Source organism: Pezoporus occidentalis, unplaced genomic scaffold (assembly GCF_034315485.1).
Source record: "Pezoporus occidentalis ecotype Australia unplaced genomic scaffold, CSIRO_AGI_Poc_V1 ctg115, whole genome shotgun sequence".
Classification (NCBI taxonomy): domain Eukaryota; kingdom Metazoa; phylum Chordata; class Aves; order Psittaciformes; family Psittacidae; genus Pezoporus; species Pezoporus occidentalis.
In genome coordinates, this window is record NW_026912940.1 from 1,494,388 (window position 1) to 1,520,640 (window position 26,253).

At 41.4% G+C, this 26,253-nt stretch overlaps 1 protein-coding gene across 3 annotated transcripts in view; it reads left to right on the top strand.

Moving 5' to 3' along the window:
* Positions 1-26,253, top strand: part of CCDC88C (coiled-coil domain containing 88C) — a 155,657-nt gene that overhangs the window by 90,759 nt on the left and 38,645 nt on the right. Inside the window, exons 30-31 of one of the 3 annotated variants that reach the window (XM_062638421.1) lie at positions 825-1,040; positions 2,252-2,493. In XM_062638421.1, the coding sequence (XP_062494405.1) occupies positions 825-1,040; positions 2,252-2,493 (458 nt within the window). Of the gene's footprint in view, positions 1-824; positions 1,041-2,251; positions 4,559-26,253 lie in introns of those variants that run through there. The other 2 variants (XM_062638406.1, XM_062638411.1) reach the window with 2 other exon arrangements.

A 26,253-nucleotide genomic window follows, 5' to 3' on the forward strand; every position in this document is an offset into this window, starting at 1 on the left:
GATTAACTATCACACAGCTGATACATGCTGTATCAGCTATGGCAGCTTACGCAAATAATTCACTTCAAGTACTATATATTGGACTGCTGGAGCTTTTTAATATCAAACGCTTGGGGTCAAGGTTTCATGTTATATTGTCAGTTCTCAGATCCAGGTATTTTTATTTGTGAACTGATAAGTTTTCTGTATTATTTTCAGCTGCTAAATCTGTAATTAGATATGAAACCTAATGGTGTGTTGCAATTGAAGTGCAGCACACACAGTTGTTAAAGCCATCTCCTAATCTGAAACTACCGTGAGTGCATTTGAGAGAGAATATTTCTCTTGCCACAGGAACTTCCCAATGCTTTCACCATGCTGCGTGTTTGTATGCTGACTGGCACTGTGCTGTTGGTTCAGTGACTGCAAGAAAACGTCACAAACCGAAGCACTTTGTCAGATATTAAATGCTTGTTTTCTAGATGGCATTTGTCTTCTGACGTGTTGTGCAGTAGCGAGGCAGTACAGTATCAAGCGTGTTAGTGTCTTAAGAATAATTCATTGGTAGTGAAAGTGGCCACATATTTCTGTTTCATGAATGCCTTGGCAACAGTATGGAAATCAACAGATCTGTACCATTTAATGGCATTGGTAAATTCTGGTCCTTAAATTTTCAGAGTAATGTTTAAATATAGCTCCTATTCCCTCATTATCCTAAGTACAAATCTTAGCTTGAAAGATGTTTAAAGTTAGATTTTTTTTTTTAATTATTTATTTATTTTTGTTTGTAACTACTTGACCGTGTCTCTATTTTCATTCTTTCTGTCATCCTTGCTCCTTTTCAGCGTCGGCGCAGTTTAAATGAGAGCGAAATGATTTCATTGCACCAATTTCTGTTAGAAGCTGATGCACTGTATTCCTCTTGCTACTCCTTGTGTCCTTCCCTCCATCAGGAACCTTCACAGTCACTCGACTCGATCCTCAGTCATTCATGTCCCAACAGCATGAGGCACAGAGCAGTCAGGGGAAATAGGAGATCTACTTCACTGTATATCCCCAGGGTATCCATTGTTCTTGCTATGAAAGCAACAGCTTCCAGCTTATAACAGCTTTTGCTAGCACATTAATACCTATAAAAGCATCCTGTAACTCTTACCTGTTATTTTAAAGGCTGCCAGATCACTTGCCTTAATTAATTGTAAAGTATTTCCAATGCTTGTTCAAAAATATGTGTGGTTTTGAGGACTAGTCATTCTGTGGTGTTAATGTGCATATGTTTTAATGTTTAAAGTGCAGTTAAAATTAACCTTAACACTTTAACATTTAGGTGAGCATAGAAATCTTCCCACTGCACTATTACCATTAATGGTGTTCACTTCTGGCAAATGAGTTTTGTGACTGGAAGAAACATTTGGAATGCTAGTGAAATGACTGTATTAAACTTTAACATACTCCCTAGAGAAGAGTAAAGAAACAAATTCTATGAGCTTGTTTCAGCACGTTTTTTGTGAAGACAGCCTGTCCCTTAACTATTCTGAGCATGCCTCATACTAATAGTCCGATGGCAGCTGATCAAACATCACCATTTTTTGATTGCATGGACCATCCCCATGAAATATTCATTGTATATTTTCTTTTAGTGCCAGATTAATTGTCTGACCTGAAATTTGCAAGTTAATTGTGGGCAAGCAATCGTATCTTCATTTGTGTAATGATTTTTTGTAAATTTCATTATATTGTACATGCTTAGCTTTTGACATGCATAGTATCTTGACTAGGAGAGGTGAGGGGAATCAGTGGAGAAGCGATGAAACTTTCTTGTAATGCTAGCTCATCTCCTGTTATATTCCTGAAGTTTAAGTGGAGTGTTGATCAGATGAACTGTATTCTGGAAGGTGACAGGCCATCATTGATGCTGATATCAATGGCTGATGTTATTAATATCATATTGATGTTACAGTGACAGTCGCTGGTGTGAAAGGAAGCAAAAGAGCTGCTGCCCAGATTGCAAGTGAAATGAAACTTAAATTTTATGACAATTAATCTGGCAAACAAGGCTGTCCTGTTCTAAGTATGACGAGCATGACTGCTTGATTTGGATTTATACCCATTGTAAACATTTATATCTTCTATTCCCCACTTAAAATATAAAATCTAGAGTTGTGTTTGGGTTGAATGAAGTGGGAAGGAAGATTATCATAACACAGCTTCTGCATGAGTCTTTAAACAAGTGTTTTCATTAATATGGCATGTGCATGTTTTCTTACACCAGGACACCTCCAGTAACAGAGATGAATTGCTCAGCGATTATTTTAAGAGAACAAATGAGCCTTCAGCTACTGGGAACCTGCTGATTCAGCCGTCCAGAAAGGAGGGTGCTAAGATGGCCAGTAGTCTTGTGGCTGCAACTGTAAAGACCATCGCCAATGAAGAAGGAAGAATAGCTAAGCCTGGAAATTACACAAAGCCAAACCTTAAACAAGTAGAACCTGAGCCTCTGGCGAACTCCCAGGGGTCTCTTAAATTTCCTCACACACCACAGCACCAGGCTGCCAGTGGGATGAGGCAGATGGCGCAGCCTCAGCAGCCTGGAACCGCGAGCAGGAGGAGTACATCACTGAGCAGGGCATTTAGCTTAGCCTCTGCAGACCTCCTCAGAGCCACTGGCCCGGAGACCTACAGGCAAGAGAGTCCTCAGAAGTCAGCAGCAGACCAACGTGGGGGCAAGGATGCTGTTAGTCAGACAGCTAGGGCCTCAGTGCCAACAAGCTCCCAGGTAACCTTAAGAGAGAGACCACAGCCTGCCAAGGTGGGAGGTTCCTTGCAAGGTGTTGATTCCCGCTGTTGGCAGCTTGATGCAAGGCGCCTTTCCCTGGCCCCACCAAAAGATGAGAGGCCAGTCTCTTTCCATCAGCTCTCTGCCTCACCCACTGCATCCACCAGCAATCTGCATGTCCAGCAACAAGAGCGCGTGAGCTCTGGGCAGCACTACTCACCCGCATCGCACACTCCCTCTAAAATGAAACCCAAACCAGCCCCTTGTACTGGGGAGGTGACTGCAGTGGCTCCTGCCAGAACTGTTTCCTGCAGCACTGAGGGAAGTATTTCACTAGGGCAAAGCCAGGGTGATGCCCTACTCAGCAAGTGCCAGGGTAAGCTGCCAGAAGGCAGTGCTGGGGCTATGGAGGAGCCCATGAGAGGAAACAGCTCCAACAGCACTCCTGGGTCTCCAGACCCCCAGAGGGATCAGCAGACGGTTTGGTATGAGTATGGGTGTGTGTAACCCACAGGGGCAGCTAGTAGTATGTGTGTTTGGCATTGCTGCCATCCAGGTAGCATTTGTCTAGACACCGTGCCAGGTCTTAAAAGGCATCACCTGCATGCTGCTCTGAGTGTTCTCCATGTCCTGTTTTCTAGTAGACCAATGTATGATTAAGAGAAACAAAGAGCAAAACCGCAGGCCTTCTTTTGACACTTTTGTGCCTAAAACAAAGTGGAAGTCTGATGTCACTGCAGGCTTAACACCTGATTTTCATAGGTGTTGAGCATTCTGCACTCCAGAAGCTTAGCAGGGTTCTCTGTCATTGCTGCAGTGTGCACCCATTCTACCTTCAGTAGAGAAGAGTTTCACAGGTCATGTGTGTGTGCTGAACCCAGCCCTGCCATTGGTAACTTAACCATACTGAAAAGGTCAAATAAAAGCCAAACTTCTCCTCCCCAGAGACAGAACCCCAGGTATTTGGCTTAAGTAGCTTAAAAATAAAGCTGAAGAGCAAAACTGCATGGCTTTAGCCATCTGTTAAAATCTTCTTGCCACAGCCACATTTTATAGAGGTAATGTGTAGACTTCAAGGGTCACGTCTTGACCTTCCCAAATGGGACTCCGTAAACACAGAGAGGCCAGTGTGATTACCTCCCTGCCTTCACTACAGCTGCAGCTCAGTGGATCCTTGACTCTGCAAGCCAAGTGGTGCTGCCTTTTGAAACTTGTTTTATCTTTTATACAAACACTGGAACTAATGCAACCTTTCAGGAGAGATGCCATTTCAGTTGTAAAAGTGGCATCTCATGTACAAAAGTGTCTTGTAAGTATGTATATAAGAAGTTCAAGTATTGTATAGGAATGCTATGTAAATTGTATTATTACATCCTGTTGTGCATGACAGCCCACGTCCTAAGCAGTATGTGGGATTTTGTCTCTTAGAAATCCTTGTTTATGTCTCTTAAGAGTTTTGCTCAGTATGGAAAGCAAAATAATTTTGTATACATGTGAAGGAAATATACTTCTAAAAATCTATTTATGTGCAAAAAAGGTTCCTTGTATGTTTCTGTCCAGGGTATCATCAGCTGCTTGTGTATATATGATCAAACGCATATCTTTAATTCTGTTTCATGTTTAAAGCTGTTTTTCTGGCAATAGACTAAATCCTTTAAAAAATAATACTTGTTTTGCTGGTTCTGATTTAATCTAGTAAAAGCTAAAACTGTTCCATCTGAGGATGTTTTTGTTATCTAGTATGTAGTGATCCTGTTCTGGAAACTACAAAAGTGTTTATAATAAAGATTAAGATAAAATAGATGGATGTTGCACTCTTTTTTTTGCTTTTTTTTTCCTTGGGGGGAGGGGCAGGGGCAACACACTTTATGGTGCTGAATGGAAATCTATCTGCAATAGCTTTGTGTAAGCCTCAGTATTGGTTTGAGTCTCTGAGTGGCAGAGTTGTGTTGGGTTTTCTGTTGTTGCCACAGAAGGGGTATCAGAAATCTTCCTGTTTGATTGTAACCTTACTGAAGGCTTTAGAAGGATTCATTCATGCAAATTAAATGACTTCCAGATTGCTGTAGAATCAGACCAGTAAATTTTTATGCTTCTCTGACCACTTCAAACAGTGCCCAAGCACGTCGTCAGTTTTGTCCAAGCTTGCATCTTGTGCCATCAGTTTTGCGCTTAATTCTCAGGGCGCACTACAAAAGTGAGAAATTACTCATCTTTGAGCATGAAGAGAACAGCAAAAGGACCTTCCTGCTTTCTCTGCTGTTTTAATTGTAAGCCACAGATTTGCAACGATTTCAAAATTATGTGCTCTACAACAATTTTAGAACATGCTGCGTATTTTTAGTAAACTCAAATTCTTCTTCCAGAAATGTCCCGTCAACACTGATTCTTGGCCAGATCATTGAAAGTGGAAGACTGCAGTTTCTCCCTTGTTTCAGTTCCTCCTTGGAGGTGCGTGCTCGATTGCCCTGCATGCCGGACTGCTGAGGAATGGACCTATCTGTGCACTCCCGCGTGCGCTGCACTGCACTGCCAGGTAAGAACTGGGGTGGGTGGAAGGACAAGGCCTGCCTGTAAATAAGCTGCTGCTACTCTTTGCCTTTCTGGGGTGCTCAGAGCAGTCATCGATAGGATAAATGAGTGTTTCCATGTGTCAAAGCTAATCCAGGAGAGGTCAGTTGTGTTTAGGGCAAACCCTGCTTGCCTGCATGCTGGTGGAGCTGGGCAGGAGCTGCTGTGAGGCACTGCCTTGGTGAGGCGGCAGGAGCTCCTGAGGTGGTTCTGTGAGGGAGCAGTGGAGGGGGCGGCGCTGCCAGGCCGTTTCAGGCTTCTTGGTGCTTTCCAAGAAGAAAAGGGGAACTGTGATTAAATAGCAGCTGTTTCAGTTTGCACAACTTCAAAGCCTGCTGAGATCTACCCAGGCAGCTGGGCCCAGCCGCTGGCAGTGCTGCCAGCGAGCTGCAGGCCGCCATGAACCAGGAACACATTGACCACCAAGGAGAAAGGACCTGCCTGCAGGGGGCTTCAGCCTACTGGCTTGTCCCAGCTCTGTGTGGCAAAGGGGCTGTAGGATGCTAGTATTTCATGACATGTGGGAAAGTATTGCTAGTTATGTGTGTTAGTAGTGCTGTGAATGCTTCTGGACATAACACTTCGAGTGATAGTGTTCAGTAATGGAGAGCCTCAGTTTGTATACATGCCTCATTTATTCTCTAGATCATGTTCTCTATCAAAGAGCATGTTTTTGAAGGGGATACCATCCCAAGGGGGCAGCTAAGTTGCCAGTAGGTTTCTGAGGAAGCCAAGGGGCTGTGCGTTTGGCAACACCCTCTTCCTGAAGTCAGTGAAGCTGCTTGACGCAAGCAGACAAATTTTGCCTGGAATTGCAGGCACTGTATGATGACGGTATTTGCTTGAAGTAAAAGAAATGGCTGCTGTGGAAGTGGCTTCTAGGGAGTCGCATGCTCTGCAGTGACAGTATCTTCTTGCCAAGAAATCTGAAGCCCAGGTCCTTTACAGAGACACTGTGTCATGGAAACCTTTTTCCTACTAGGTGTTTTTCAACTGTTCCTCAAATCTGGGAGCTGATTGTGAAGTGGCAGATCTTTTCTGATTTCAGTTATTCGAGTTTAGAGTGTAAAACCTCCAGAAGAATTAAAAAGTAGAATCTGCTATTTTCTGTAATGAGGGAAGTTCCAAGTGTAAGTACATTGTAAAAATGGCTGGTACTTAGCTTAGAAAAATGGTCATCAAGGAGCACTATGTAGTTGAAATTATATCTGATCATCCAGATGTTTGAGACTTTATGACATTAAGAAAGACTTTAAGAACGTGGAAGAAATGCTCCAGAAATCATTAGTTCATGTGGAATGGCTACAACCTGGATGTTACATGGATGTAGAGAGATCAACATGTTTTTGTTGTTGTTTCTGTTACGCATGAACCCAGCTGTGCTGAGAGCATTTGGATTGTGGTTTAGCATTTTTAGATGGTGGAGGGAGGGAATCACTTGTGGTAAGCTTCACGAAGAAATTTTGTCCTAAAAGTTGCTTCTCTGCCCTCAGAGTTGTGGAATAACAGATCCTGGCAGCATTGGAGATGCTCAAGGCAAGATGGAAAACTCAGGAATATTTTTACACATCACCAGTACCAGGTGGAATTTCCTAACCTAATAGTGCAAAGTGAAATATTTCAGTTATTAGAAATAACAGATGAAGTTATATTTATGAAGGGTTAGTGGACTGGAGAAATAGACTGAGGTGTGAAGGCCTATCTCAAAAGCTGGTGCTAGAGACTGCCATAAGAACTGAGAGAATGGCATCAGCTGGAAAGGGCTGAAAAAAGTTATGATTTAAGAGTACTGCCGGGAGTTTAAGGTGACTGGGAGAAGCTCTGGCGAGATTTGCAAAACTAAATTGTGTTTTTCCAGTCACAAGGATTTCTTCAAAAGTATGAAGAGAACCATAAACAACAGAGAGCTGCTGTTTAAAAGCTTCTCAAGTGGGAGTCCTTAAAAGGCTAACTGGGTCCTAAAGATGGTGAAATGTGAGTTGATGAAGCGTGACACAAAATTGAGGTTAGTTCAGATTTGGAGGATTATAAGGGATATTGTTAGAGTAACACAGATGAGTGTGCACCCCAGTAGCAGACTATTTGTACTTACTTCTGCTGAACCTATGGAGGAGACAGTTTATTGACTGTTGGGGGTTTTGGTGAGGATAGTGAGACAGGAGCAAATTTAGGTTTTATTGACAACAGGACAATGAAAATGCGGTTATTCCACACAAACTGAGAATCTAAAACATGTCCAAAACAAGACACACAATGTCATGGAAACTAATGTCAGCTCTCTTATCGTTCCCATATGCTGTTCTGATCATCTCTCTACTTGCTTGTTTTTAACCAAAAATTATCATGATTGAGGATTATGTAGCTCTGATGGTGAGGCTATGCTGAAGTGAGTAATGTGTGTTGCGTACCAGAATGGGGAAGAGTAATAGATCTAAGCATTGGCATTAGTCTGTAGAAAGCATGTATTGCACAAAGGGTAAAACATAAGGAGCCCAGCTCCCTCTTCAGGGAATGAAACTGTGGTGTGATCTCAAAGTCATGCAACCCCCCATGGCAGGGGTTTTGGAACTAGATGGTCTTGAGGTCCTTTACAACCCTAACTATTCTATGATTCTATGCTAAAAGAGGGAAATGGAGCTATTGGTTAGACTCATTGCACCAGGCTGTTATGGAATCAGGTAGATTAATATAGTATCATAGTATTTTAATGCTTTTGATTTACAGTATGAGATAGTTTACAGTACAGCTAAACAGCCTCTGCTTTAAGAAAACATCATCAGATAAAATATAAGAGGCTCCCTCTTCTCTCCAACATCAGGTTCTGCCTGCCTTCAGATTCAGAATGGAGCTGGGCTCTCATACTAGGAACAACAGGCATCTTCTCCGTAAGAAAATCCCTAAAGTTTGCAAGTCAAAGATCACCTCACTCACGTTTTCAGTAGTTGGTGTGCTCTGAAGTGTGACACGCATTAATGGCAAGTAAAGCACAGTTTGTGTTTGGGAACGCACGGCTAAGGAAGAACATGAGTGTGAGAAGGATATTCCAGCTGGAGAAGCAGAGGTCCCCAGTGGACTGCAGAGGCATCTCTAGAGATTTGCTTTGGAGGGAAGAAGGAGTTTTCTGCAAGAACTAAGCAGGAAAGTATGTCTGCAAAGGACTAAAGTGAACATTTTGCAGTGCTCCTACTCTGATTGTTTTACCATTCAGACGGGTATTTTGAAGGTTAGGGGATGTGGAAGTCTGTGTTCTCTTAATGCTTTAAATATCTTTGACCAAAATTATCCTATTCTTATTAAACCCATGGAAAATGCTGCTCTGCACCTTTGCGAAAGATTATTTCCTCTAGTTACCCAAAACCTGGAATTTCCATGTGTGTGCACTGTGAGCCCATAAAATACCTGATCCACAGATGTGTGTGTTTCAGAGCTGCTGGTTACAAGGGTATGTTCAGCTGCAGCATCTCAGCCATCTACAGAGGTGGAAAACTCACAATCAATTTGAGAGTGCTCCTGTAGGAGCCCTTTGGCTATTTGTGAATGAAAGTAGAAGAAATACTGAGAATCAGGGAAATATCTGTGAAGGGAAAATCTTGGAATTTTTTTTTTTATTTTACAACCTCAATCCCCTAAACAAGGATTGCTTGCTTCCAGCAGTGCAAAAGCCTGTCAGAGTTCAAAGAATATCTGGACAATGCTCTTAGTCATAAGGTTAGGTAGTCCTGTGAGAAGCAGGGAATTGGACTTGATGATCTTTATGGGTCCCTTCCAGCTCAAGATATTTTATGATTTTGTAAAAAGGCAAATAGAGAAAACAGGCACTCACAACATGTGTTGGGTAGACCTTGTATTGATTTAGTTGGGATTTACCTAAAATTAAGCAAAGGTTAGTAACCTTCAGTTTCCTCAAACTTCTGAATTTGCTCACAGCTTTTTTGCTCCATAAATAAATGAGTCAAAGTGGTAGAATACTTTAGAGAGCTATATTAACAGCACCGTGTAAGCCAAGGACTGTACAGCTGATGTAGTCCTTTTCCACTAGACATCCCAGCTATCTGTTCCTCTTCCATGTAGACTAGTTCTCAATCAAGGCACAAAATCAGCATCCAGTGAGGCACCAGTATGCACATTCTGTAATGCAGCTTTGGTACCTCCATTGACGCAAGGATGTCTCTGCTGTTGGTATGTTCTTACATTTCCACATAGTAGTATCTTGCTTCTGAATAGCTGAAGTTTAGAGGAGGTGCGTAATGTACATTTAATGGGGAACAGTATATTTTTGATGTTTTGGCATGCCTTTAAAGTAATTTCGTCCAAGAACAACCACGTGGTGTGTTAGCAGAAAACTCTTTGCATGAAATGTGCAAACAAATGAACCTTCTTGCTAGATCCTGTCCCTTAGGCTCAGATAGTGCAACAAGCCACCAGTCTGGCCAAGCATGTTATCTCCAGCAACTTTCCTCATGACTTCTCTTCTTTAGCACTAGAGATCTTCCTGTTCTTCAACACAGAGAATTATTTTTAACTATTTCTTATCCTTGAGTTCACTTTTTGCACCCTGTTTCCCCCCAGATCTAGTTCCAGCTTTCTCTACTCTGTCTCCTCTTGCATTGCTAAAGGTTTTAATCATCTACAGCAAGCTGTCATGTTTTTCATGTATTTTCTTGCTGTTGTCTTGTCTTCGTACTTCTCCACTCTTGCTGGGCTCTCTGTTACACAGTTACATTCTCAGGTCTTGAGGTCAGTTTGTAGTCCTCATCTCCATTCTTTTTGATGCTTCCTCTGCTCTCCATCCACTGTTGTCTCAGACATTCCCCACACTCCCTTGCCTGCTCCATGCTCATCCTGCTCAAACATTTTGCCCAAATACACCAGTTTTGATGCCCAAATACCATCAGTTCAGGGGTCCTTTCTTCCCTCACATTCCTCCATGGTGACACTGTGGTCACTGTCTTCTCATTTTGCCTCTTCCTGACAGCCTCCTTTAGCTCATTTGTGTTGCTCCATTTTTGCTCTGTTTGTGAGAAATGATAGCCAACCCTTGAGGTGAGAAATACACCATATGCTACAAATCACTCCAGGTATTTGTGGTGCAGAAGAGGCATGGTCACATGAAGTCTAGAGCTAGAGTCGGTCTTGTTTTCAAGTCTCAAAATCTGTTTACCTAGTTATTGAGCTTTCTGTCAAATGTTTATTCATCACAATAAATACAGAATTCTGCCTGTAGCAGGATTTCAATGCAAGATCTTGTAACAATTTCTAAGCTTGTTTGTTGCATATTTTAGGACCAGCAAATGTCTTTGACAGTTACAGTTCTGTAAGAATTTATTAGCCATTTATAATGCTAATAGAATGAGAGATACATTTAAGAAGGTAGGTACCACTTTTTGCTTATCAAGACAATACTGTTTCTATGTAGTTGTAAGTATTTTTAACAATGAGTTTCCACATAATTTTCATTGTTTTAGAATTTCCTTCCTTGCTTATTTTGGCTTCTTTAATTGAAAAAAACCTCAAATTCCCGAAGCCCAGTCTCATTACCCACATGCTGCTCCTGTGAACACAGATCCTTTTCCTTGTTTATTTAACCAGCCATATCAATGGTAACAGAGTCCCATTTGGCAGATCCTGAATTCCTTTCAGCCTCCCACCCTGTCCTATATGAACACACGTTTGTTTTCTTGTTATGTAATCAGGCAAATGAATGAAAACAGATACTAACAAGACTTTATTGGATCAAGTTTCACCCACGTAAAGTTTTGTAACTAAAATAAAATGAAATGTTCCTTTCATGTGTTAAACTCCTACCAGGTTATATCTGTTTAACAGACAGTGTTTATTGGGAAGAGGAGAGTATACTTACAAGCAAATCTGAAACTGAAAGTGAGAAAAAAGGCAAAAAATCAACTAACTCAGTAATTCCTGTCTATTGTTTTTAGCACAACACCTTTGTCGCAATGTTTCATGGGAAAAGCCAGTATCTGGAGAACTACGTACATTTATGCTTTGACTGACCATCTATTGCAGTTACTGAAGATAAGGGACTTTTTTGCTTTTGAAGTATCTGTTCAAGGACATTTAGGCCCCATCTTCTGTGCTGCATCAGGGCACTGTCCTGCAGAAGTAGGACATTACAAGCACTTCTGGATTTACATTTTGAAGAAGCTTGGGAAACACAAGCATGGTGAGGACAGAGATAATTTCCAGCTGGTTACAAGGTGTGACATGTTCCTGTGATGAGCTGAAATGGTCTCAGCCTGTGTGTCTATGCTGAGCTTTAACTTGTGGCAGAAGTTCCCCAGTTTTTCTGAGTTCCCAAAGGTGCTGCAAATCTTTTGTCCACCTTCCAGAAAGTAGCTGCTGAAGGTGCCGATTGAAAGCCAATGAGCCAGGAGAAATTTTAGACCTGCTGAAGGATGCTCTCACAAGGAGGATTCCTGGAAAGAGATAAGGTAAGTTGAATTATAAAAACATCAGTGAAATAAAACTGAGGTACTAACCCGCCAAGTCATCTGAAGGGCACTGCTTGTTGGCAGCAGAGGCTGCAAAAGGGTACCCCCTGCGCATCCTGACTTGTGTTTCTTCCTCTGTGGGGCATGATAGTGAACGGGATGAGCCTGGTCAGCAGACATCACTAGCAGATATGAAAGCCTTTAAAATAGTTAAGAGTTGGGTACATCTTCAGAAATTCACCATTTGAAGGACAGAAGCTCCTAAATAGCCAGTGTCATTTGTGAGAGGCCTCAGGAAGATAATCAAGGTGTTGCTTGCAGGTGACCCCAGCCACAGGCTTTGCATACTGTCATGGTATCAGCAGCCCTTCTTCAGGCCAGTGCTTTTCGTCAGTGCTGGCTTCGTCAAAGCCTTCTCATGTTGGTGGCAGAGCACAGATACACATGGTGCTCTGCTTAGCAAGCATTTAGGTTCTTCTATTTTTTTTGTTTCTTGGGGTTGTGAGCTTGGCTTTTCTGCTGGTTTGGAAGACAAATGTATGTCTTGTGCTGACCTGGGGGGAATAGGAAACCTGCAGGCTCCAAAGAGAAGCTGGGAGATCCCATGCAGTCAGATACTGACAGGGAGGACAGTGAGTTTACCTGACAGCTGCCAGCACAGCAACAAGGGCAGACACCTGAAGTTTCTTCCGGAGGTAGAAGGGTGGTGTGGATGATTGGGTTTGTTTGTGAGATGATGTTTTCCACTGGGAACTCTGGAAGGCAAACTTACCACTTGGGGTACGTTCTGGGACATTTGGGATAATGTGCCCAGTAAATTCTAGGACATTGGTCCATGTATCTTCCCAAACCACCTGAAGTGCCAATGTGAGGACTGTGCCTGAGCCCTGCAGAGTGAAACCTGAGACCTATGGAAAAGGTTAAAAATGATACATGATGCAGTGCAGACTGGGACAAGAACAGAAATAAGAGAAAATAGGAGGAGACAGATAAATCACAAGATGCTGCAATGAAGTCTGCAGCAGCATTTCCTCTCGAAACAAGGCAGCTGAAACAGGTAAAACATTGTCTTGCGTAGCCACACCACAGTGCAGTGCAAGAGCTGGAACTGCAAGGGCTCTAGGGGTGGTAGCAGGATGGAAGTGGCAAGTTTTTGTTTGCCAGCTGCACAAAATGGGAATGTGTGCATGGATTATCACTGCAAGAGAGAGAAAGAGAAGCTACTTAATTTCTTCCTATCCTCACCAAAAAAAAAAAAATGGGTGCTTGAAAGAATTTAAATCAAACTTTGTAGGAAAGTTGACCTTTGTAGACAAAGTGTAGATCAGGTAAGTGGAATTTAATGGAGCCAACATGGCCAGAAAGGACATCTGCTGGAATACACTTAGAGAGGGATGATGATGACTGGAAATAAGACCAACATGAGTGTGCAGAAGTCCAGAAAACGTAGTCTGTGAAGAAGACTGAAATATGGGGTTGTTTAGTCTGCAAAAGGAAAGTCCAAGAGGGGACAGCATGATTAATCCTTGAGCATTCAAATGATTAAAATCAAGAAAAGTAGCGATAGTCTTTTCCATGTTCATTCAAAAGGACAAGAAAAAAACATAATGAATTTGAAACATGCCAGATTAAGGTTTTGATGGTAGTGCAAGCTTTTTAAAGAACAAGGCTAGCCAGGGGATGGAGATATTGCCGGAGGAGAGGCAGAATTTTCCTTGATGGCAATTTAAGAGAAGAAGCTAATGCTTTCCTCATTGGGCCTCAGAGCAAGGAGGTGGTCTGCCTGACCTCCCTTCCTGCTGCATTTCTGTTTCATCTGTGATGCTTATAACACCAATTTAGCTCCGTTCTTTTTGAAGCCTGCTGCTTCTGGTTCTGACACATGCAAGCCAGGAGCTATTCAATTCAGTGGAGTTACTCAATCATCATACACATTAAAATGATTTGACCAAAGCAAGTGAAAAGCAAGAATTGCCACTTGCACGGAATAATAGCTATTTGTCAGCTTTAATAACTACTGTATAATTCATGGAGATAAAAGGCTGCAAAAAGTGTCATTTCATTTTTAAAGTTTTAAATACAGCCCAATGTGCAGTTGCTGAGTGTGTGTGATGGAGGCCGTGATGTGCAGCAGACATTGTCCTGCCCCCTCTTGGAAGTGATGAGGGCAGGTGACCCAAGCCACCAAATTCCTTTATTTTAGCAACCTGCTCTACAGCTTCTGCATGCTGAGACAGGCACAACAGAATGGCTGGATGACTGAGAAGTAAACCAGGACTTTTCTGAGTTTATTTTGCTTCAGAATTTTTCGAAAAGGAGGATTACAGAAGTGATTGTTTCTGCTCCAGGCAAGACCTGATTTACCAGTTGCATTGGTCAAGTACTGCCTTTTAAGGACACTCTGATATATGTATATCAGATATACCTGAGATATAGATAAATAGATAGATAGGCGTATATATATGTGTGTGTGTGTGTATACATATATATGTAGTGTCTGATGACCAAGACGTTGGCTGTGCTTTCTGGCTATTGTGGTCGCCTTTATCTGTCATCTCTAACACATTTCTGAGCATATTCACAGTTCAGCATGACAGAGAATTGCAAACATGTGGGAACCAAGAAAGTGATACTGCCTGTGATGTTACTGCTACTGTTGTCTATTTCCCTGGCTCACAAAGGGGTAATCACTGTCTGTGGACCTACTCAGGACCTGTTCCCCATCTGCAGCCTGGACACTGCAGGAGGTGGAAAAGCTTTCCCTGCAGCTACCAATGGGACATCGATACCAAAGTGATCTCTGACCCTGGCAGGCTCTTGGGGAAGGCAAGTAATCCAATGTAATGCCCTGTTGCCACTTATTGAAGAGTAGTGCACATATTACTAAGGAAGTAACTGCACTTCATTTTCTTTGTGTAATTTTTTAGAAATTCTTTTTATCTAATAAGAGTTGCAATATTTGAAAGATACACAACTGTGGATTAAAAGGCATTGGAATAAGTGTTTTATTTTGCTTCCTGAAAGATCCCAGTCTCTGTGACTTTCTTAATGTATGTGTTTCTCTATGTATTTATATACATAACTACTAAATAAATAATGTTACATAAGTGATAAATTGAAAAAAAAGAAAAATAAAACAACTAAAAAGTCCCACAAACAAAAAATCCAAAATGAAACAAGGGAGCCTTCCAAGTAGGCCTGGTCAATTTCATACCAACCCTTCATATTCTTTAATGTTGTACAGACTGTCCAGCCTCTGGCTGCGCTCCTGGGAGCCTGTGCCTTGCCTGTTCAGCCAGGTCTGTTCAGCCAGGATGTCAGTCTGCATCTCTGACATCCTCTGAGCTGCATGTGAACCTGCAAAGGACAGTTCTGTGCTTTTTGCAGCCTTTTCTGGCCATGTTCAAGAATTTCCTATCTTTTCTCTAGCATCCTTCCTTAGAAAATCAGAGAGGTCCCTTAGCCCTGCAAATAATTTTAGATCTCTGATCTCCCAGAGACTCTGGCAGAGGAATGGCTCTGCCATATGGTAGCCTGTCATACCTGAAAAGCCCTTTGCCTGTGTTTGGAATAAGGAGTTATTTTTTATTCTGGTTCTGATGTTAGCCTTGGGCACTCCTGGAGTATTTCCAAGATTTGTAAATGTCATTGTATCCTCTCCCCACCCCCATCCTCCCTTTTTTCCCCATTTTGTTTCTGTGCTTATGTCACTTTGCGTTCCACCAGGTTGGAAATGGAGAACGTGTCTCGAAGTACCCTGCACAAGACTCCTATTTCCAAACTTACCATCTTTGTCCACCCTTGGAGCACTGTTGCCCCATTACAGTAAGCAGACAGGAACTCTCACAGATGCTGTACTGAGAGTGCAGTCACTGGTTTCCCTACAGCAGCGCAGCAGAGCACTACATAAGATAGTTGTGTACCAGTTCATTCGTTTCCAGCTTAAATGGTGTAAATTGTATCTAGCTTTTTTTTTTGAGTATTACATTTCAGGTTGGATGACAGACACTTTAATACATATCCCATGGGGTAGCTTTCACTTCTGTGGGAATAAAAGTAGTGGTGTGAGTTAGCAGGGGGTCAGCTTTTACATCTGCTACAGTCTTCCTGAATGACCTTGGACAAGCCCTTTGATCTGTGTATGCCTCGGTTTGTCTTGCTGCATAGATGAGAGAGGAAGGAAACCCCGCCTTGCAGCCCTTGCTCTTGCACAGCCAGAAAAGATGCTCCCTTGTGCAGAGATCAGCTTCTGCTGTGTTTGGACACGATGAAGGTCTGATCTCAGCAAGTCCTAGAAACAACTTACTGTAAATAATACCAATAACAAGACTAAGGCTCTGTGTACTTTGTAGTATGTCTGTGCAAAGCAACATCTGTGTGTGTTTAGATAAGCTGTAAGCTGCAGTATTTGGGCTTTGCACCAGCTGCTGTGATCACGGTGCAGTTATCTCCTGGTTCGTGTCTGTGATGGTAGGTGCGGGTGTGCACACTGCTCTGTGTGTGTTGCAGTCTCCGTATTTAGTGTCTGGTTTTGGCACTCTCATCTCTCATTTATGAATGAGTGGGTGAGGGAGCAGAGGGCTGGGCTGGGCTGACTCCCTTGCATTTGAACCATAAAGAGCACAGGAGCTGAAACACAATCTCCTCCTCCTCCTTCCCTGAGCTGTTTCACTGGCAGTCTTGCTCACAGCTGGGAGGAGGACAGCCTTACCAGCAGCCTGAACAGGAGCTGGGAAGTTTTGTGCTCTTCACACTGCAGGGAAAGCCTCTTTGCATAAACTCTGCTCACAGGTGAGTTTTATTTTTATCTTTTCATTCTTAAAAGGAAGTTGATTTTCCATCGAGCCAGATTATACAAGGTTATGACTCCTGGAATGGTGTAGGGCAGATTTTTGGCTATGTTGTTAAAGCAAAACAAGAAGGCAGTCCAAGGACTCAACTCCAAAGCAATGTGTTCCAAAAAAAATAAAATCACAACTTCGAAATTAATTTCCTTGGCAAGTTCCCACTAGTGGGAACTTTGAATAAAAGTTCTTCCAAAAAAACTTTCTTGACTTCCACTTAGGCGCAAGGAGAGCTGAATGTTGATGTTGTATTGATGAAAGGGAATTAAGATAAACCAAGAAACTGTTTCATGTTTGCAGCAGGGAACCAGAGCAATAGCCAGTAGGTAAATTATATTAGTCATTTTCAGACAACTTAGTAGGACTGTATAAGTTGACATATTTTGAATGACTAATAAGTAATTAAATATTTCATTTCCCCTGAGAACACAAAACAAAAGTTAGGCCTAGCAGAAAATCACCAAACCACAAACCTTGGTGTGTGTGTGCTCTGTGTACACCTGTATAGATTTGTCTTTGTATCTCAAAAGTATGCATTACTATATTTTCCAAAGAGTAAACCACATTCCTTGCTGCTGTTCAGAACCTGACTTGGGAAACTTGAAATGTGAAGGCTTGTTTAGTGAAATGAAATCCGTTAGGTCAGAAACATTTTTTTTATATATAGGATTAAATGCCTTTGTTCATTATTGTAGGTTGCTTGTGTTATGAGTGCATTTTTCTGTACAGTCTTTGTAAAGAAACAAGAAAAGTAAATCACTGAGCCATCAGCTTCATGGGTGCATGGGGAGGGGAGCTAAGAAATAGAGAATTTAGAAGAACATAACTGCTTTGTATTGTCCTTTTTCTGTTCAGAACACATGCAGATATTAATAAAAAATTAAGGAAACTTAATAGTGAGGCAAGGAAAATAGCTACACGTAGGCTCATAAGACATGACACTGTCATTGTGAGCATTCCAGGACTTTCTGAGTAGTCTGTTAATCATCTCCCTCTGTGGCTTTTTCCATATTAGCATCCTGTGTTCACACTGGCTCCTGAAGAGTATGGTGTCTGGCTACTTTTCTTTCAAGCTTGCTTTAACCAAGAAGCCAGTCAAAGTGAGTCAGTCCTGTGCATTTAACATTCACTCTTCCATTCCTTTTCTGAAGAAACAAATCTTTTAACTGTCCTCACCCCTATCCTTCCTGCCTCCCCATCTTCTTGCTAATATGTTGTTGTTCCCCCATATCATGCGGCTTCTACACATGCAATTGTCTTTCTGTTTTGAGGGAAGAGGCAGAAGATAGCTGTTTCACACTCAGTGCTATACAGCTGTAATTTAGATGATAACATAGAAGATACTCCAAAGATGATAACATAGAAGATACTCCAAAGCTTTAGGAGTCTTTCCAGGGTCTGGGGAGTACACTGTGAGAAAATGTTGGGCTAATAGGATCAGACCAATATGATGTTCTGTTATAGTGGAGCACAGCTGGGGTATGACAATGTCTACATCACAGCTTTGTGATTTGAATATTGCAGTTTTAAATGAATAAAGATGTGGTGTTTCCAATATCTCATTACAAAACCTCATGTCACTTGATGTCTTGAGTGAGGTGTATTCATACAAAACCTCATGTCACTTGATGTCTTGAGTGAGGTGTATTCATACAAAACCTCATGTCACTCGATTTCTTGAGTGAGGTGTATTCATACAAAACCTCATGTCACTTGATGTCTTGAGTGAGGTGTATTCATCTCACTTTGTGGCTGGCAGGTAAAAATTGACTCCATTTGTGCCAGGACCTGAGAAGTGTAAGCAATCCAAGACAGTGGGAAAAGAGAAGGGAGATGTGGGGAAAGAAAAGAGGAAAATGAGTCCCAGCTGAACTAGGTTTTGTCATACTAGATGTCATTGAATAAGGTGAGCCTGGGGAAAAAAGGCTTTTCCTGAGGCTTGAAACCAGAAACTTCTTACCTGTGGCTTAACACAGTTTTGTGGGGCCAGATGTACAAAGGTGTGGGCATTAATGGAAGTTTTCCTCCCCTAACCAGCCCTGTGGATGCTGTCACTCAGATTAACCAGCTGATGCTGCAAGTTTTCTTGGCATCCCATCGAACAATGCATGGAGAAGAAAATTTTTTTCCTGCCAGTTTTTCTAGACCTACCCTAAGGCTGTACATGTGTTGCCCTGGGACTTCACTCCCATTGACTATTCTTGTGTCAATGTGATGATAACTAAATAAAAAGTTATTTTGCACTCACAAGGACATTTATACAACTTGCTGATTATTTTTAGGTAAAGAACTGCTGAAAGAGAACTCCAGGCATGGTGGCCTTGTAAGACTCATTACCTTATAATTAGCTGAATGTCTCCTCTAATACATTTGTTTTTCCTATAAAGCTTATTCTGAGTGGCTTTTAATGCTTGTTATGAATTATTCTGCCAGCTGAAGCATTTGCAGAGCTGCTGACCCTGACAGCTGACAGCAATTGGTTTTGAAAAGACACAGAACAGCTTTAATGTTTAGAAGAAGCTGGCCAATAATTGTGAGCAAAGGTATTAGTAATCATCAGCAGCTAAGAACAGCATTGCAGTTTATTCTCCGAGGGATGCATCCACTTTAATTCCTTTTTCTCCACTAGAAACCATGCTCTGAATTCTGTTAATCTGCTGGGTAGTGAAAATAGAACTTTTTAGGCACTTCATCCAGAAGCTGTAGCTAGTCTGTCTGGGGAAAAAAAAAAGGGGGGGGGGGGGGGGGGGGACACACAAAATAATAGGTTTAAAACACTGTTAGATGTAGACTGAGAAATGGGCTCACCTGAAGTGTACTCTGCTCCTTTCTATGGAGCCCTCTTGCCAGAAATTGTTTCTGTGGCAACAAATTTGTTTCCAGCTGGGTTGTCTTGGATTTTGATCTGGGGTTGCTTAGGCTCAGATCTGTCACCATGCCAAAGGCAAATAGAAATTCAAAACTTATCTGGTCTTCTGGTGATGGAGGGGGCACTCTGCTGCTGTTAGAAATGATGTCCTGGCATTCTTCTCTCAAAAATAGCTACAGACAGCTATTGCTGCTAGAATGAGCCTAGTCTCTCATTTCTGAACATCATTGTTCTACTCCATGAGCTTTCAAGCTTCCTTTCTCTCACATTGTTTGCTATGGGCTGGCAGTAAAGACACATAGTTTTGAAGAGAGGTTAGTAGCTAACAGAGGAAAGGAAGACCAAAACTGACTGTATTACAAAAGTAAATGCAATCTAACTATGAAATTTAAGTCCCTTTAATGACACCCAAATGAAATGCTAAAACAGGCAACATCAGTAGGGAAGAATGGAAATACTATTACAGAGATCTCCTGGTTTGGCTTTCTTATAATTCAATATTTTATTAACAATTTGAATTTGATCATTTTATATCTGGAAACATTTTGTCTTCCATCTGCCAAAGGAAGGACAATTTTCACTCTGTGATGGATAATGATTTTGTATCTACATATGTATCTAATTAGAGGATGTATCTGGTTTATGCTCCATGTTCAAAAATTGATCACACATACCTTTCAAAATAGAAATTGTCTTTTAATCTCACAAGAAGCTTAAACAAAAGTTCCCTTCCTTGTTATGTCAGGACATTATTATTTGGAATTTGAACTTGTGTTCAAATTTCAGGGGTGGTCTTCCACCTTTACCCCAGAGCAGGACCGAAATTTCTGAACAGCTCTCAAATTTGGAATTTCCATTAACTAAGAGTTCATTAGAACTTGCCCTGTAAAGAGCATTTGATTCTCTCCCTTTCTCGAGTCAGATGCATGTTGGGAAGCATGAGTTGTTTACAGTAAGGTTGTTGCTTTTGCTGAGTTGCTTCTCTGGTACTCAGTTTTCTTTAAAAGAAGACATGTAAGAAGGGCCACTTGGTTCACAAGCATATGGATGATTAAGTTAGTGCATCCAGGCAGGATGCTGGGATTTGTCTTCCAGGTGAGCAGTAGCAAACCTGGTGGGCTCTGACACAGGAAAGTGGACAGTCACCGCTCATGTGGATGGTGATGTCATCCAAAGGGTGGGATGGAGAGGTGCTGGAAAGAACATCTAGGCTCTTACGCAGGACACTGAAGGACAGGAATCCAGGAGGGCTGTGCCTGAGGAACATATCTTACACTATATGCAAGGCCAGACAGAGGTAGTTTCAAAGGAAGGTAGTTTCAAAAGAAGAAAAAGGAGGAAGACAAATTCATATACAGCAGGAAACAAGGGCACTCAGAAGTGAAGGAAGGCCAAACTTTATTTAAATGTTAATGAAATCAAGACACTAATACTTAAAATATATAAATACTAAAAGGATTTTTTAATTTTATATTAAGGGAATTGAGGAAATTAAATTTCAGGAAACGAAAACATAAGCAAGCCTCCATGTACAGGTGCCAGCACTTTGTTTAGGATGATTTATCCAGTGGGGACTAGGCTGTTGGATTCCTGTACCCTCAAGTGAAAAAACAAAAACAAAAACCCAAAGGAAGGACCAAAGTTTTCAGTGTCATCTAGGGAGCAAGAACAACAACGAGGGAAAGAACACAGGAAGACCTTCTGCACGGAGCACTGCTTCTACATAATTGTGACAAGTCTGAGAAATAACGCTGAAGAACATGCCTTACATGCGAGTATTGACTCACATCTACAGGAAACTTGGTTAGTCTCCAAAAGGGAAACACAAAAAAGGAGGAAGCTTAGTAACAGCAGTAAAAAAGGATAGCTTAGAAGAGTTGAATCTCTCTACAGGCTAGATGGGGGATTATTTGAAGACATGCACAAGTATATGTACGCAAACACACACACACACCACCCCCCGTTCCCTACTGGATCCAAGGAGTAAATACAGAAATACAGAACAGGAGCCAAAAAACCTCAACTGATTCTGAAAGGAAATGAGCACAGCTAAGCAGCAGTGTGTGGAAGGGCGGATAGTGTGCTAGACTAGAAAGAATTGGATCTAGAACAGGAACATGTTTGAAATGCACAATGGGGATCAATGTAAGCCATAAACAAACATAGTACAAAGGCACAAAAAGAGCTATTCTAGTTTTAAATAGCGACAGTGCACAAGATGCTAGGTGCTTCAGTTTAAAGGTCTCCTATTTTTGATATATTTCATCTCTTTGATTAAAATAAATCCAAACAGAAGAAAAAGAATGAAGTCAAAGAAAAATGAGGTGAGGAAGGGAAAAATCTCCAGATATTAGAAACAGCTTTTCACTTAACCATGTCTTAAAACTTTTGCTGTACAAAATTAATCATATACTGAACCATATATTCAGAAAATAACATTTAAAAGAGGTTAATTTATTGAATCATTGTTTGCTGCTGTATGGAATAATGGAAATGTTAATATTCTCCTTGAATGGGAGATGTGCTCAGTATCTTTAGACATGGCATTGTTTCAACCACATTTCAGTTAGCAAGCAAAATTTTTCTCTCAACCTTTGTTATTTGTCAGATTTTGTTAATCAGATATTGATTATTGATGTCTCAAGCTACTGCTTCTCAGCAGCACTGCAAAATCCACTGAACGATTGGTAAAGGAGGAGAGGAGAAAAAATTGTACAGATGGATGTTTGGCTGCTTTCCAGACTACTTGTGGTTAATAAGATAGTTCTGTTTGGAGGGTGTGATGTGCTGGTACTTGGATTTAATTATACCTTGTTCTCTCTGGAGGCAGTGGCATTATGAAAGATAATTTGGTCCTTGCTTTTGTCTCCAACTTCTTAGTGTTTGAACAAATGTTTTCCCTTATAAATAGTGAGTGATGTTGGGGAAGCTTGACAGAAGGGCCTGCTTTGCATGTCATCGGCAACCTCTCCCCTTTCTGTGAGACCATATGGGTACAGATACACATCAACTGTGTCTGTATAGTGCCGTTAACATCTGGCTGAAGACAGAGGCTAACAGCTGGTTTGCTTTGCTCAGCCTTGGTGTGTGGATGCTGACCTGTACAGGATGCTGGCAGTATGCTGTGACCCACATGGTGTAAATGAGTGGCCCTGGCTTAGATGCAGAGAAATCTGTGGGGTGACTCTCACAGAGCCAGGACTTCTTTGGGCAGTTGCTCTGTGAAGCAAGAGCTGTATGGCAGTGCCAGGGTTAGAGGGGCATGCGAGCAAACCAAGGAAGTTAAAAATCATCAAAATGCAATACAGAGATGACCCAAACCTTAAATCACTGATTTTCTATGTGAGATATCTGGTATTGCCTGATGGAGCATAGTGCTGGTGTCAGAGCAAGCTGCAGCAGCAGAAGAGGCAGTAATACAGAATTTGGGAAAATGAATCAGAAGAGTGATTTTCCCTGATGCTATAGATGGTAAAATGAATCAGACTCATTTAGTTCAGAAGGGTGAAGTTCCTATTTCTCAATCCCAAGATACAACACAGTTGTTCCAGTCATTGTTCCTTACTGGTAATATTGCATGTTGATCATGGCTTGTTTAGCTTCTAATCAGCAAGATCTGCATAATCTTGGCTTTTCTTGCATTGTCATTTTAAATGAGGATCAGGGCACAGATTAGGGATTATAAACAGTTCTGTTAGCTATGACTGATGGTTACTTATTTGCCTGCTGCTTGTGCAATAGAGACAGGACGCTGCTTTGGCTTTTGTGTCAAGGAGAGTTGTCAGGGAGAGGGAGGTTGGCTTGGCTGGGGTTTTAGTTGAGAATAAAGGAAGAACTGGAGTTGTTATCTGAAGAATACAGGGATTTAAGATTTCTGTAGAAAGTGGTGTGGTATATTTTCCTCCACCCACTGTCCTGTACTCAAGCAAGTCATCTGCAAAGCCTCAGGGAGATGTCCCCTGTGGGTAGGAGCTAGTCACAAAACTTAGTGGTGAAATATTTGGTGGGTCATGTCATCCACCTGGGTGATCTTTAACAGCAGGAAGGAGGGGGCAGACGAGGGTCATTTTTAAAAGTTGTGAGGCAGCTAAGGCATGAGTAATTCTTATTACGTGATTCACCTCCCTGATATCACTTGACTGTTTGCCTGAAGTTACACATTGTACGAACTCTTTTTTTTACCATAAATAGGGATCTTCCAAAGTGTCAGCTCTTTTCAGCACCTCCTAGTGCTCAGCCAGTTGTTCAGACCTTGCATTTGGTAAAAAGGCCCTAATCCTAGATCAAGAATAAGTAGTACTCAGGTATTGGACTGACTGTGCTTATCCTACCTGCCTTCTTTACTCTTCCCGACAAGTTGTCCTTTAGATGTGCGGGCCTTGTCTGAGAATTCCAAAGTCATAAAAACCTAAAATGAAATATTACAGCAGCAGAACATGGATGTTTTGTATTAGTTTTTGTGCATGTGAAGTCATATAGGTTTCACTTGGATATAGCTTTCATTCTTAGGAAAAATCTTGCAAAATTAAAAACATTTCATAAAAAAATATTGGAAAGTGATGATTTGTTTCAAAACAAAATTCGTCTGTGCAAATTAGTTTACTTTGTGTCAGATTTATACAGTTAGTTTCCATGCTATTGCATGTTGCTAGGGAAGACTTGTTGCGCCACGTCTCCTGATAAACGATAGTGGAGAACAGAAGGGGGAAGGTCCTGAGAGTTCCCCAAACGTTTCTTTGCCTTCAAGGGACATCACCTGCACCATTCTAAAGTCTGCCAGACTTCAAGAGCTTCTGTGAAGGCAGCCCTACATCCCATGCACTGTCCATCTCAGTGCTTCAGTTGCCTTTGTTAGTGAAAGATTTTCATGGCATCTAACCCAGCGTCTCTCATGTTTGCAGCAATTTTTAACTCCTTTAAAGGTTGTTGCTGTGTTTGCCCTCAATCTGGTCTTCTTTATACTAAACAAGCCTGAGTCCCATGAAACCCTCAACTATTCCACCACTGTGGGCCAGATGGCATCTGAAGTTTTACTGTTTAGATATTTAATGTATCTAGCTTACTTCAGACTTTGGAGAAATTTGGTGAGCAGAAATTAAGAAGTTGGGACAAATTCCCAGAATATCAAAGTTCAAGGAAAGGCAGCAGTTTCCTCAATGCTGTGAATAATTGCATGTCTGTTAGTGAAAATCGGACATCAGTGACTAATTTGTCTTTTGTTTATGTGGGTGCTGATAAAATGTTGCTGGCTTCCTTCTTTGACGAAAAGTTTATAAATGAAGTCATACAATAATGACAAAAGTAAAGTTGTTTGTAATTTACAGAATATTTTCATGGGTTCCTCCCATTGAAAGAGATACAGAATAATAATTGTTATACGCATGAATTCATGTTAGAAGTGTCCACTCACAAGTTAACAAACACTGAATGGGTTTTGAGTGCCTCACAGCACAGTGTCCTACTCACTATCAACTTGTCTTAAGGAAACTCTTGTCTGTAAGGGAATGTAATTTTGAATTTGTGCAGACAGAGAAATGGAGATTACATAGTTTGGTTCCCAGAATATTTGGACTTTTTCCTAATTTGCCTGTGTATCTCTTAGAGTGCAAAAAGTTTCAGAGACTTCACCAATGGTGAGTAGAAAGAACACCTGATTTGTGCCCTTTAAGTACTGCATCCCACTGTAATTCTTTACTTCTCAGTAATAACAGAGTGAACCTAAGTGCATTGTTATTCAACTGCTGCATAGCAATATTCCCCATTTCATACTGACAATCTGATTTTTATCTTTTTTGTTATCTTTTTTTTTTAATTTCCAAGGTTGGTAATTTTGCATTTGCCCTCAGTGGATTTTGTTTTGTTTTCAGTTGAAGGCCATCTTAAATCCCATTTGTGTTACATACTCCTTCCCAAGTCAGTATCATTTGCTGATTTAGTAAGTGCATTTTCTATCCCATTCTGAATGGGATAGAAATTACAAAATTGAAAATGGATGAAAATGCTGACTAGCATCCTGGAAAGGGCAGACTATTGCAGACTAATCTCAGTCCATCATTCCAGATCAATAGTGATCTACAGGTGGCTGCTTTCTGAGTGTGGTTTAACATATCTGGCAGTACATAATGCCTTTACAAATAACATGAGAATGAACATTAGGTTGTGTCAAAAGTCTTCATAAAAATCAAGGTGTATGACACTTGTTGCTTCCTCTGTAGCTGTTCAGCCACAAATCTCATCAAACAAGGAAATGAGATTGATCTGACACTAGTTTCTTCTTGAATCATGTATCTGTTATTGCAGCAGCATCTCTAAAGCAGCCTCCCAAGCTGTTTGACTGCAGTGCTGCTGCCCTTGCTGCCTCTGTGTCTCCCCCCAACTTTCATCAGCCCTGAAATGCAGCTGCTGACTCTATTCCTTCTCAAGTCCTGCCTTCCCTCATGCATCAATACCCCCAGTGTGTGGGGATTCTCTGTGAGAAGGAAATTATTAGGGCATCACAGGAACAGGAAGCTGTTGAGGAGGAGGCTGTCACATCTGAAATCAGGCTGAAGAGGCTATGAGGACAGGGATGGCACAAAGGTGCAGCAGGTAGTTTCTGTAAGCTGAGGAACTGACATGATGGGATGATATTTGAGTGTGGTGCTAGATACACTCAAATACTTGAGTGTAGGGCTAGACTGTCCATCGTCAGGGAAGGGGAAGCAATAGGTTCACGGATTAATCAAGCAAGATGAGACCAGATTCCACTGCTGTCCTTTACTGTTC